Genomic DNA, 13,949 nt, shown 5'->3' with positions numbered 1-13,949 from the left:
CTAATAAGCTAATAAACTAAAAGCAAATAAGATACTACTCAAATTCCCTAACAAATGATCTCATTTGGATTTTGCATGTATGTAATTTAGCTAGACAATTATATTTTACTGTGATAGTTTAATTGATGAAAATGTCATGGTAGGAGGCTTAATAGTTCTGAAATTTTCATTGATTTTATTTAATTTGTTTTTGTGCATTTCTTTAGTTTTTGATTTCAGTTTTGTTTCAGATTTAGTTTAGTTGGTGCATTATTCATTTTAGTTTTTAGTTTCAGATTTAGTTTTAATTTATAATTATGATGAAAGCTGTGATGGTATTTGACAGGACTAGGGTAAACAGCTAATGCATAATTTCCACACCAACTACAAAACTATTAAGTTTTAATGAGTTTCACGACTCCAAAACAACTCTTATGTACTGTATACTGACAAGAATTTAATGATTCACTTACAGTCTTGTGATGTTCAGATATCGTATATTCACATGTATCTAGTTATAGTCACTGAAAGATCTGAGGCATTTGTACACCACACAGGAAACAAGACAAAATACAGTTGTTGTTATTCTCATTTTTTTTTTTTGCATTGCTCTGTTCTTCTTTACTTCCATTGCGATTAGGTACACATCTGCTTTCAGAAACCTGTTCATTCTCAAAGCACAAGACGAATTAGATTGTAGTTTAATTCAGAAGAGATTAGCTAGACTATGCTTGGCTAGGCTGCAAGCTTTTCCCTTACATGACCAAAGAGAGAAGGGATCCACTTCATCCATGCACTCTACTATCATCGATGCATTGAAAATACTATTTTTTCATGTTCTGTTTTGGTAATGAGTATGATGTGATAGTAGCACGAACATTAAACAATTCATAGTTTTGTTGTCATTGACCATCTTGAATAATTGGTTAAAGTCTTTCGAGAGCTTTGTCAATGTTATAACTATGCTTATATTATTAATTAGTACTAATACATAAGACTAACACAAATATTTACATAGATTTTTATTTTGAATTTGTGCATTACAACCAGATTTGCTTCTTGTTAAGAATAGAACACATCCACATACATTTCAAATCAGACATGTACTTTGAAATTGAACAGGTAAATACAAGTCAAATTAGAATGTGTGCAATCATTTTGAGGGTATTACTTACACTGACTGAGCAGATGAAAGAAAAGCTAGTAAATAATCCTAGAATAAAAACATTATTTACATAGCACTTAGAACTGGAACAGCTCAATGTACTTTACAACGCTGAATCATAAAAAATCTAAGCAAATTAAAATTGAAGCAGTGGGAAAACAGAATTCAAAAGTATAAGTAGTTAAATGTCATAAAGAAACACCAAACAATAAACAGGATAGCAACTGAAGCAAATACAATGCAAGAAAACATACTTAAAACAGCAGCGGTTAATGAAACAAAACCCCAATTAAGACATAAAAACAGAACAATAAGGAATAAGTACTGAAAAAACCAAAATGAATAAAATAACTACAAACAGATAAATAAAAAAGGCAATAATAACAGACATAAACCTACCGCTTACAACTGTAAATCCTACAAAAGGCAATATTGCAAAATTGTGTTTTAATAGTGATTTCAAAGAAGCTTCAGGCACTGTAGATCTAAGACAGAACAGGGGGTTATTACAGCATTTAGGGAAAAATATAGAATGTGACAAAAATTTTGAGTAAGGTGTAGCTTCTTTCAGTATCTGCAGATCAGGACTTCCAGGAATTTTGAGCATCAAGATTACTTGTCCTTCTAAAAAGTCAAAAAGAAAAAAATAAGCACAAATATTTTGCTGCATATATGGTAGTCATAAATGGTATATGAATTGGGCTAGACTTGGAATGAACAAATGGATTATGCAGTGTAACATAAATTTTGTGTAAAGGAAACAGAAATTACCTTATCATTTGGGTCTGGTTTGTTGCCATCTATTGAAATTGGCACAGGAATAAAAACGTAAAATTAACTTTACATAGTTCATACAGCACTTGGAAGGATTGTGTATTGCAGTGCATGTTAATACAGTGTGAGGAATGAGTGTGAGAAAATTTGCACACCGTCTGCAATAATCTAGATTTCTGCATCAATGGCTCCTAAAATGTGGATTCATCCTTATCTATGTCAGTGGTTCCCAATCCTGGTACTAGAGTATCTTCTGCCTTCACATTTTAGTGTTTTCCCTGCTCCCAAAACACCTGAGCCAAAGAATCAATTCATTAACAAGCCTATCCTGGGTAAAAGTGGATGTGCTGGCACAAGGAAAAAATGTGCAGGACCAGGGATAGGAACATACACTTGTATGCAAAAGTTTGAATACCCCCAGTCAAATGACATGTTTTATTGATTTTCTAAGTGAAAATAAACTAACGCGTCCTCTACAAGGAACAAACTTAAATATGGGGTCAAGTTCTGCTGAGTTCCAAAAAATCCAGACTTTACAAAATGTGCCATAACTCATAAATCTAATTTTTCCCCCAATATACTAAATTGAGCAAATTATGCATCAAAAAGTACAGAAGTATGTTCTTTGCAGAGAATGTGTACTATTTCACTTAGTAAATGAACAAAACCAGCAATTTGACCAGGGGCACTGAAACATTTGTATACAGCTTTACGTAATAATAGTACATAGTCTCATTTAATAAACAACAAAAAAAAATTATTGTGATGTTTCTTTAAATCACTGAAAGAAAAAGCAAGTTAACCCTTATTTATTGATTTACCCCTGTGCTTTTGATCATTGTCACAGGACAACAGAATTCATTGGTCTGTCAGTTATTGCAAACCATCAAGGCCCTGAGGCAGCAAAGCAGTCCCACAGCATTGTATTCTTTCCACTGTGCTTCAGAGCGGGAACAAGGTTTCAGTCAGTATGCCCATGTTTTGTTTTCTCAAACAGTTCAACAATGCTGAGTTCTTTGCATTTGTAAGCTAAAAAACTGCCTGTGGGCTCATGACAACTTGTAACTCATTCCAGTTTTTTTGAGCTGCACAACCTTTGTTCTAAGAGTCTCTGATTTTTTTTCTGGACATAATTTTGCTGTGAGGAGGAGGTAACCAAAAATGTGTGTGTTTTCATATGAAATTCCAGTTGTTCTCTTTTCAACAGGTCACTATCCTAGAGGTCCATGTACTTTTTCATTAATGACTTTGATTGTATAAATCATTTGACCAACAGAAATATAGCTTTAATGTTGTGCATGTTGTTTTTATATGTTTTTTATTACTGTAGATTATAGATAAAGATCTGGGCCTGTGTTCTCAAAGGATAAATCTACTCTGAGAAGCTTCATGAATAAAGGCCCAGATCACATTTTAAAAGCCATTCATGCAGAAATACAGATTCCCAAAAGTTGTAAAAATGTTGTAGTATCCTGTATCAAGCTAAAGTTTTCCTGTTTACCTTTTTCAAATTCAAATTCAATTTGCAGCCTAATAAACATACAGTGAAGTGTAGTGTACCTGTAGATTTGAAAGTCCAGAAAAAAACCTTTATTACACCATAAAGCACAAGTGCCACAGCAACCATTGCCATGGAGTCCTCTATGGAAGGAGCACTGACACCTGAAAAACAAAGACAGAATACATTTTTAAAGAAATCTGTAATTAAGAAGGTAATTAAAAGTTCTTGCATCAGGCAGATATAACATTTTAACAATAAAAAAAAAAAACTAAAAAATCAAAAACAGTGTACAAAATATAACACCCAATCACACCACCCCATCTTCACAGCCCTTCTTCCCCTCTATCTGTCTTCACATCCCTTGCTAACAGATTGTGATACAGCAATAACATAATGTTGCCTTTTTCCACCCAGCAATAACATCATGATTAGCATGAAGGTACTCATCAGATAACTCACCAATGATGTTCAGTGTCACACTAGCCCGTCTAGATCCTCCCTGGTGATAGGCCACGCAGGTGACTTCACCACCACGGCCAAGCCCCAGCTTGGTGGACTCCAGCTCTAGACGAGTGCTTTGGCTGTAGGTACCATCAGCGGCCTGCCTGTGACCTGTCACGCTGCCTTGCCCAAGGGATCGCCTTTTACCATCAGCTCCCGTGAATTCCCAGGCCAGGTCCAGAGAAAGAGGCGCAAAACCTGAAGCCTCACACTGAACTGACACCACTTGCTCAGGTGCAGAGAGGGGAAGAGGGGACGGATAGATGGCAAGAGATGGAGGCTCTGTGAGGAGAAAGGGGAGGCAAAGACACAGCCAGACGAAGAATAAAATTTAAATTAATAAAGCTAATGATTAGTAAGTCAGTGAGACAATGGATAGGTTTTAAACACAAGCAAAAAGCATGAGCAATGGCTGTTTCTTATTGTTTATACAATTCATTATTAACTAACTTTAATTAACTACTTAAACAGTAGTCTTTTTATTTATTTCAATCTTAAGATTTGTAAGATATGTAAGTTACTGTATGTTCCACCAATATTGACACCCCTGATAATCATGAGCAAAATGAGCTGTAAAAATATTCTTAATTACTTATCCTTCTGATCTTTCATTCAAAATATTAGAACAAAGTTACCTTTATTTAAGGTATTACGGAAGAAAGAAGAAACTAAATCTTGATTAATGAAATAAACATTTTTCTTACATATGTGTGCCAGAATTGTTGGCACCCCTTGAAATTCTAAAGAGTGAAATGTACATTCCTACTTATATATTCCCACTCATTTTTGGTTATAAAGTTCACTTGAGTCATTAGGAACACTTAAATGGCCACTTTCCTGTTTCAATAGGGAATATATATAAGACAGAATACAGGCCAAATTCCCTCAGCTAACCATCACTGTGAGAAAGAACGGGGAATACAGCAGTGATTTGTGACAAAAGATTGTTGAGCTGCACAAAATTAGGAAATGGCTACATGAAAATATCTAAACAGTTGAAAATACCAGTTTCCACCATGAGGGTAATAATTAAGAAGTTTAAAGCAGCAGGAGATGTTAAGAATCTGTTGGAAAGAGGACGTATGTCTATAGTGACATATGTCTATAGTGTAGTGAGGAGGATGGTTCAAGTAGACAAAGAATCTCCAAGGATCATTGCTGGGAAATTGCAGAAACTAGTTAGGTTTTGGGGTCAAAACATCTCCCAAACCACAATCAAACACCACCTATATAACCACAAGTTGTTTGTGGAGGTTGCCAGAAGAAAACCTCAGTTGTAAAGGACCAACAAAATCAAGCCCCTCAGGTTGCCAAACGTTACTGGAAGTTGCAGTGTTCGATGGTCAGATGAGACCAAAATAGAGGTTTTTGGCAACAAAGACAAGAAGTGGGTTTGGTTTGGACACAAAGATAGCCATGCAGAAAAGAATCACATCCCCACAGTGACATATGGGGGTGAATCTGTAATATTGTGTGGACCTTGGAAAACTTATCTTTGCAAAGGGAGGTTGAACAAAGTATTAAATGAAGGGGTGTCAACAATTGTGGTGCACAAAGATTTGAAAAAAAAAATTCATTTCCTGGTGAAATTTAGGGAGGTTTTTTCAATCATTGCACAACCTCATTTTAAAAAAAGTTGTGATCTGTGCAAAATGTAAATACAAACAGAATGCAACGATGCATGAATCATTTAAACCCCATATATTAGTTTAAACTAGTACAAAGACAACATATCAAATGATAAAACTGAGAAAATTTATTGGGTTTTTTTTTAATATATGCCAATTTTTAATTTTGATGCCATTCTTTTACAGAGTGGTGAACCCCTTATCAACTTTACTTCTGAAAGACTCACTGGAATGCTCTTTTTATACCCTGTCATGTTACTGCTCTGTTACCAATTAACATTTCAAAAAAGATGGGATGGGGTAACAAAAGTTGTAAAGTTGGTAGAGGTGTGTAATGATAAAAAAAAAAAAAACCACCTGGTGGTTAATTGGCAACAGAGCAGTAACATGATGGTATAAAAAGAACATCCCAGTGAGTCTTTCAGAAGTAAAGATGATAATGGGTTCACCATTATGTGAAAGACTGCGCAGGTAAATAGTGCAACAATTCAAGATTTTTCTCAATGTAAAATAGCAAAGAACTTGCGGATTTCATCATCTACAGTACATATCATTATTCGATTCAGAGAATCTGGAGAAAACCCATATCAAGCAAAAATGGTAAATTGGTAAAACATTTCACTTTTAAATTATAGCAATTGATCTCATCAGTTCCCAAACATTTACAGAGTGTTGTTAAAAGAAGAGGTGATGCAACACAGTGGTATACATGCCCCTGTCACAAACTTTTTTGGATCCTGTTGCTGGCATCAAATTCAAAATGGACATATATTTTTCAAAAAACAATAAAATATCTAGTTTCAACATTTGACATTTTGATCCATTTGATCATTGCATTTAATTTTTATTTACATTTTGCACAGCGTCACAACTTTTTTGGAAACAGGGTTGTACTTCATATGAAGGTTAGATTTTTGTTAATATTTTGAAGGAAATATCAAAAAGATAAGCAATAAAGAATGTTTTTTACAGCCTGTTTTGCTCATGTTTACCAGGGATGCCGATATTTGTGGAGGACACTTTATATTGTTATAAGAGTGAGTAATTGAAGTGTGGAGTGTAGTCCTTAGAGTTTAAGACAAATAATATTTTAACACAAAACATCAGTGTGTGTATGACATACAATGCAGTTGAGGCAACATTTTTACTATGGATCAATCTTGTTGTTTATTCTTGTTTATGAAGACACGTAGTTACTACTTTTAACTTGAATAGGACTTTGGATACAGCCAGCATTGTGGCGTTTTCTCTGCTGTAACAACTAACTCGGCATTTTATTAGATCCTTTATGAGTTGAATCAGGCATGTGGGAGCAGGAAAAACACTAAACTGCACTATGGCCCTTTATAACCAAGTGTAAAAAAATCTTATCCAATTTAATGTGACATGTCTCTAATATTCAATAACAAAATGTCAAAAAAACATACCAACTATCTCCAGTTCCATGGCCACCTGAGCCAGAAGGTGTGGTAGATAAATGGTGCAGATATAGGTCCCAGAATGCCTTACTTGAGCCTCTTCCAGTACCAGTGATGCGTTTCCTGACTTATAAAGAGCGGTGATGTCCAAATCAGCACCTGTCTCCAATGTCTCAGCAAAGCGATCACTCTTGCCATCATAGGCTATAATCAGCCTCCCTTCACCACGGAACTGGTAGCGCCATTCCACAGCAAAGCCAGAACCGTAAAGTGGGGAGGATGGGTCTACCCAGAACCCACAGTCTAAAAGAACTGGCTGCCCAAGTCTAGCGCGGATTGAGGCAGTTTTACTGGAGACACTAAGGATTACTAAGTGAGACAGAAAGAATGAAAGCGAGAGAGAGAGAGAGAGAGAGAGAGAGAGAGAGAGAGAGAGAGAGAGATTAATTAACTTAGCCTTAAATTCTGCAAGTCTGCTCACTTCCATTCCACAGCTTAATAGCTAATATTATCTGAATAAAGTTCAGAAAAAAAAATACATTTCTCTCTGATTTGACAAATGATGGGTCTCCTAATAAACTAGGTCAGGCATAGTGCACATTAGTGGGTTATACAGAATTTAAAATATACATCAAAGAATAAATAGAATGTTCATGATCTTATTTTCTGTTCAACCTTGTGCAAACAAGCCCACGCAAAATATGCAAAACCACCTTACCACTTGGTTCCCTAGAAGCAGATGAAGCTCGCATCACATTGGACAGTGTTAGCTGTCCATCAAGGCCCTGTGCTGCTACAGAAAACCAATCAGCATCCAGGTAGGTGGGGCTCTTGGCTGTCTCAGTGAGTGCTGCAGCCCATTTAACCATAGACGCTTGAGGAGTGAATGGGTTTATCTCACATTGAGGTCTGGTTAGAGAGCCTTCAGGTGGCTGGAGGGCAGAGCTGCAGAAAGTGGCAGCAGCATCTGAAAGATTTAAAGTACAGTTACTGTGAAATTGGTGGACAGTGTTACCATATGCTGAAACCTTTTTGTAGTACACTACAACCCAGGTATCTATATTTAGTTCTAGTCACTCTGTATCTTAGGAGTAAAAAATTGCCAAATCATGCAGGTTACAATTTGGACTATGACAAAAACTTCTACAGCAAGCTCACACTGTACAGGTTAATACTAACCAATGACATGGTAAATTCTGGAGGGATCGATATCTGATGGAGGTTTCTGTTGGGTCTTCTCACTATCTGGGTCTGTTCTGATATAGATCACGGATTTCTCTTGGCTCATTGCAGCAGAGAAGCCCCCTCCACGGCCTGGCTTCTCCTGCACAAACCAGCACTCCAACACCGAACATTCTAAACTAGAGGCTGTTATGAAGAGACAAAATGGCCTTCAAAGCACACAATGTCACTTACATGTGAAATGTTAAAAAGGTAGACAACATCAAAAACTGATTAGAAAGGTGGATCATGCAAAGTTAGGCGTACACTGAAAGTCTCATGGTAGGCCATCATTTAAAAGCGGTTTATTTTATGGTTATATGGCAAATGTGTAAAATCATGCTTAACATCACCTACCGAAACACTTAAGAAGTTTTTAGACTGTCTATAGCCATGTTTCTCACAACGTGTTTTCAAAACTAAAAATCCAGAGTGGCATGCAATTGTATTTTATGCTTTTTTAACGACTCTCTAAGACTATTTCGTTTGTATTTGTGATTAGGAAGCTAGTGTTTATTTCGTGTAGAGCTGCTGTACCTGGTAGCCTACTTACCACCGACGAACAATACAAAGGCGATTACAGAGATCTTGTAGATTGTCGAAACATTAGACATGTTTTCTTCGCTCGATTAATAATCAGACTGCTTGTACGGTTTCGGTGTCACCAAAAGAACACTGAACACATATGGACTTCCCGAAATACCCCAGACGCACTACATTTCAGTTTCACTTGGAAAATGCGTGCACTGCGCATGCGCGTGCCAATTTGCCCTGCAAATCTGGGGCCAGTTCTGACACTTCAGTTCTGTAATTGCACGAATTTGCGAGATTACAATAAAGCACAACGATTCACGAATTCTAGGGATAATTTTTGTGGGCAAATTCAGTTGATTGGGATCCAAGAGGCCGCTATTTAAAAGACAAAATCCAAGATGTGTAGTCTGGATGTGTTCACAATGTCGCCACTAGGGGGCATACTGAAACAACTTCATTTAAAACCTTTTTTTCAATCATAAGGGCTGTGTCCAAAACTGAAGGCAGCTGTCTCTATGCCTTGCTGCCTGCGTTGTCTTATACGTCAGTCCCGAAAGCAGCGTTGTCCACTGTGTCAAAGCTGGTGTTTTCTTCTATTTTTTTCTATTCGGCGCGTACACAGACGATTTTGGAATATGTAAGGCAGCAAGTGATACATCTACGCTGCCTTCAAAGAACGGAGGAACCTTAGCAGGCAGCATTTTATACAAGCTTTAGATTCGGACATGGTGAATGCTTATACAGAATAATTTATGAGTACGTTTATTACATTTCAGACACCGCCTTGATTTCTCTCACAGGTTGCGTCCAGTTTGGACTGTTATTGTTGTGCATTAGGCTGTAAGTGTGTGAGTCTGTGTGTACTGTGTGAGCGTCTGTGTGAGAGATATGTATTGTGACATCATTTGAGGCCGTTAGACTGAAAGTCCCCAACATTCCGCCATTCATTTCCTAAAGGAAAAATACCGTCTTTAACGATCGTTTTATGAAAACCGTAGCGTTACGTGGGATCGCTTAGACAAGCACAAGCAACCTAAAAAGGTGCTACAGTTCTGCAAATTTTGGTGGTTCTAGCTCGAAAACTGCGGGACGAGAAACATTTAATTTTTTGAGCATAGAATAATAAGAAGAACTAGAAAGGGAAGGTTCGTGAACGAGCTTTAATTTGGAAAAAGCCAGTAAATAACGTTAAAACGTTAAAATGGTTGAAAACTGTTGATAGTTGTTAAAATGTTGCTAAAATGTTGCTAAGCAGAAGCTGCAGCATCTATGGTGGATGGTAATTCGTAGGTGCTACCGTGAAAGAAGTTACCTTAAATTCTGTGCCACCTTAATTTTAGTGCTACCTTAAAGAGAGTTCCACCTGAAATTCCATGCCACCTTAATTTTAGTGCTATGTTGATTGAAGTTCCACCTTAAATTCTGTGCCACCTTTAATTTAGTGCTATGTTGATTTAAGTTCCACCTTAAATTTAGTGCTATATTAAAGTGCCAGCTTAAATTCTGTTCCACCTTAATTTTAGTGCTACCTTAAAAGCAGTTCCCCCTTAAATGTAGTGTTAAATTCACTGACACCTTAAATTTAGTGCTAACCTAAATGCAGCTCCACCTTAAATAAAGTTCCACCTTATGTTCAGTGCCAACTTAAACTCAGTGCTACCTTAAAAGCAGTTCCACCTTAAATTCAGTGCTACCTAAGTGCAATTCCTCCTTAAAAGCAGTTCCACCTTAAAAAAAATCATTATTTGCGCTGATCCTTCTGTGCATTAGGCTGTGACCGTGTGAGACGTGCCTGAGTGTGTGTGTGAGAGGTGCCCATTGTGACATCACAAATTTGAATGTTGCCAACATTCCGCCCATTCATTCCTATGGGAAAAAATATCATCTTTGAACAATAATTTTATGAAAACCGTATGTCGGATTCCTTAGAAAAGCACAAGCAACCTAATCGGGTATAGGTACTATGAGCCTGCAAAGTCGTGGCTCTAGCTTGAAAACTGTAGGAGGAGTAGCATTTCATTTTTTGAGTATAGAATAATAATAATAACTAGAAAGGGAAAGTTCGTGAACAAACTTTAAGTTGGCTTGAGAATTTCCTGTTATTACGTTAAAACAGGAAAAAGTGTGTGAGTATGTGTGATGTGGGGTGTGTTGAGTGTGTGCTGTGTGTGAATTGCGTGTAGTGTGGGGTGTGTTGAGTGTGTGCTGTGTGTTAATTGTGTGTGTTGTGTTGAGTGTGTGCTGTTTGTTTATCATATGGATTGTGTGTGGTGTGTTGAGTGTGTGCTATGTGTTTATTGTGTGTGGTGTGTTGAGTTTATGAGGTGAGTTAATTGTGTAGTGTTGGGTATGTTGAGTGTGTGCTGTTTATTGTGTGTGGTGTGGGCTATGTTGAGTGTGTGTGGTGTGGGGTGTGTTGAGTGTGTGTTGTCTGTTGGGTGTGTTAAGCGTGTGTGGTGTGGGGTATGTTGAGTATGTTCTGTGTCTTAATTGTGTGGAGTGTGTGGTGTGTTAATTGTGTGTGTGTGTATGTGTTGAGTGTGTGGTTTGTTAATTATGTGCATTGTGGGGTGTGTTAAGTGTGTGTGGTGTGCTTATTGTGTGTGGTTTGGGGTGTGTTGGATGTGTGTTTATTGTATGTGGTGTGGGGTGTTTAGTTTGTTGGGTGTGTTGAGTATGTGCTGTGTGTTAATTGTGTGGGGTGTTTAGTGTATGTTCTGTGTTAATTGTGTGTGTGTGTATTTTAGTGCTACCTTAAAGAGAGTTCCACCTTAAATTCTGTGCTTCCTTAATTATAGTGCTATGTTAATTGAAGGTCCACCTTCAATTCAGTGCTAACATGAATGCAGTTCCACCTTAATTTCAGAGTCAGTGTAAACTCAGTGCTATCTTAAAAGAAGTTCCACCTTAAAATTATGTGCTACCTAAGTGCAATTCCACCTTAAAAGCAGTTCCACCTTAAAAAAATCATTATGTGTGCTGATACTGCTGAGCATTAGGCTGTGAGCATGTGGGACTTTGGGCTCCGTTCGTGAGTTTGTATGTGTGTGTGAGAGAGGGGCCCATTGTGACATCACGTGTGGCATGCTGCCAACATTCCGCCCATTCATTCTCTATGGGATAAAAATTCCGCAAAATTCCACCGCTACAAGGAATCCATGCATCTGATCAAAAAGCTGTATACAAGCATGCATCACACAATCAGGCCGGACAATCTGGAGTTGGAACTGTGTCGATATCTCGAAAGCTGCGGAAGTAGTTACGCAGCAAAGAAACGGCAGAAAAATAAGAATAATAAAAGACAAGAAGAACTAGAACAGTGCATTTCCTAAAGGAAACGCGGAATGGTTGCGCAGCGGTTACTATGGAAGTCATTAGGAGGAACGAGGGATGAAAAAACTACACATAGAGGAGTGTGGGTCAGTAAGGCGGTGGATTAGAGCTTCGAGACTAGCGGTGGATTAGAGCTTGGGAATGTGCCCATGCATTTCGGTGTCTGTTGCACAAAACGGCTATGGTTTGGCCAAAAATAAATGGGACTCTAAGGGAGGAACGAGGGATGAAAAAATCAGAAACAGAGGAGTGCGGCTCAGTATGGCTGTGAATAACAGTTTGGAGCAGTGCCCTGAGTGAGTATGTGTAGTTTGTTTGCCATCGGGTAAAGAAGCAATAGAGTTTGAGTGGTGGCGAAAATGAATGGGACTCTAAGGGCAAAACATGGGATGAAAAAACGACAAATAGAGGAGTGCGGGTCAGTATGGCTGTGAATAAGAGTTTGGAGCGGTGTCCTGAGTGAGTACTTGCATTTCGGTGGGTGTTGGACAAAGAAGTAATAGAGTTTGAGTGGTGGTAAAATGAATGGGACTCTATGGGAGGAACGAAGGATGAAAAAATAACAAATTGAGGAGTGTGGGTCAGGACGGCTGTGGATTAGAGCTTGGGGACCTGCCCTGAATGAGTACATGCATTTTGGTGACTGTCGGGCAAAGAAGTAATAGAGTTTGAGTGGTGAAAATGAACGGGACTCAATGAGAGGAACGAGGGATGAAAAAATGACACAAAGAGGAGAGCGGGTCAGTATGGCGGTGGATTAGTTCTTGTGCTATCTAAGTGCAGTGCCACCTTAAAAGCAGTTCCACCTTTAAAAAATCATTATGTGTGCTGATCCTGCTGAGCATTAGGCTGTTAGCATGTGAGACGTTGTGCTCCGTGCATGAGTTTGTATGGATGTGTGAGAGAGGGGCCCATTGTGACATCATGTGTGGCATGCTGCCAACATTCTGCTCAATGTAAGTCTATGGGAGAAACGAAGGATGGAATAAAACGACAAATGGATGAGTGCGGGTCAGAACAACAGTGAATTCATGCTTGGAGACCTGCCCTGAGATAGTGTATGAAAAACGGTGTCGTTCAGGCAAGCAGAAGTACCTTAGATTGCCATGCAAATGTTCACCCCATTCATTCTCTATGGGAAAAAATTCCGCAAAATTCCCTTCCTACACAGAATCCGTGCATCCGATCAAAAAGCTGTATACAAGCACACATCACACAATCAGGCCAGACAGTCTGGAGTTGGAACGGTGTTGATATCTCGAAAGCTGTGGGACGAGTTTCACGACAAAAAAATGGCAGAAAAATAAGAATAAAAGACGAGGATAATATAAATCGGATAATAATATAGTTGCACCTTGCTAAAGGTGCTACCTTAAACTGCTACCTTAAATCCTTGCCACCTGAAACTAAATGCTACCTTAAATGTAATCATTACTTAAATTTACTGCCACATTAAATTGACTGCCAACTTAAAATTACTGATACCTTTAATTCACTGCCACCTTAAATTCAGTTCAGCTTAAATTTGCTGGTATCTTGAATACATTGCCACCTTAAATTTACTGATACCCTAAATACACTGCCACTTTAAATTTACTGATACCTTATAGACACTGCCACCTTAAATTTACTGCCACTTTGAATTTACTGCCACCTTAAATATACTAACACCTTAAATCCATTGCCACCTTAAATTTACTCCCAGCTTAAATTCATTGCCATGGTAAATTCACTGCCACCTTAACTTCAATGCCACCTTACTGATACCTTAAACTCACTGTCACCTTAAATTCAGTGCTACCTTAAACTTACCGCTGGTGGACCCACCGCATTATTGTTTTTTTTAAATTCATACAGCCCTAACAATTATGTAAAAATACCAGATGTTTAAAATA

At 38.0% G+C, this 13,949-nt stretch overlaps 1 protein-coding gene across 1 annotated transcript; it reads right to left on the bottom strand.

Moving 5' to 3' along the window:
* Positions 1-986: 986 nt before the first annotated feature.
* Positions 987-8,945, bottom strand: tapbp.1 (TAP binding protein (tapasin), tandem duplicate 1). The gene is made up of 8 exons (XM_036567082.1): positions 8,741-8,945; positions 8,146-8,334; positions 7,685-7,933; positions 6,976-7,335; positions 3,879-4,202; positions 3,479-3,580; positions 1,916-1,944; positions 987-1,768 (listed from the first exon to the last, which is right to left on the bottom strand). The coding sequence occupies exons 1-8, from the start codon at positions 8,799-8,801 to the stop codon at positions 1,757-1,759; spliced, it is 1,326 nt and encodes a 441-aa protein (XP_036422975.1). The 5' UTR covers positions 8,802-8,945; the 3' UTR covers positions 987-1,756.
* Positions 8,946-13,949: the final 5,004 nt, after the last annotated feature.

This window comes from Colossoma macropomum, unplaced genomic scaffold, assembly GCF_904425465.1.
Source record: "Colossoma macropomum unplaced genomic scaffold, Colossoma_macropomum, whole genome shotgun sequence".
NCBI lineage: Eukaryota > Metazoa > Chordata > Actinopteri > Characiformes > Serrasalmidae > Colossoma > Colossoma macropomum.
Note: the sequence above shows the minus strand (reverse complement) of the source record. Positions and strands in the feature narration are given on the sequence as shown.

What these genes read in the sequence shown, in the direction of transcription:
- tapbp.1 (XM_036567082.1), bottom strand. Translation starts at nt 8,801, where the DNA reads ATGTCTAATGTTTCGACAATCTACAAGATCTCTGTAATCGCCTTTGTA. An exon ending in CAGAATTTACCATGTCATTG is followed by an intron (nt 7,934 to 8,145) that starts GTTAGTATTAAC and finishes TAAATCTTTCAG; the next exon opens with ATGCTGCTGCCACTTTCTGC. An exon ending in CTGGACTTTCAAATCTACAG is followed by an intron (nt 1,945 to 3,478) that starts GTACACTACACT and finishes CAATTTCAATAG; the next exon opens with ATGGCAACAAACCAGACCCA.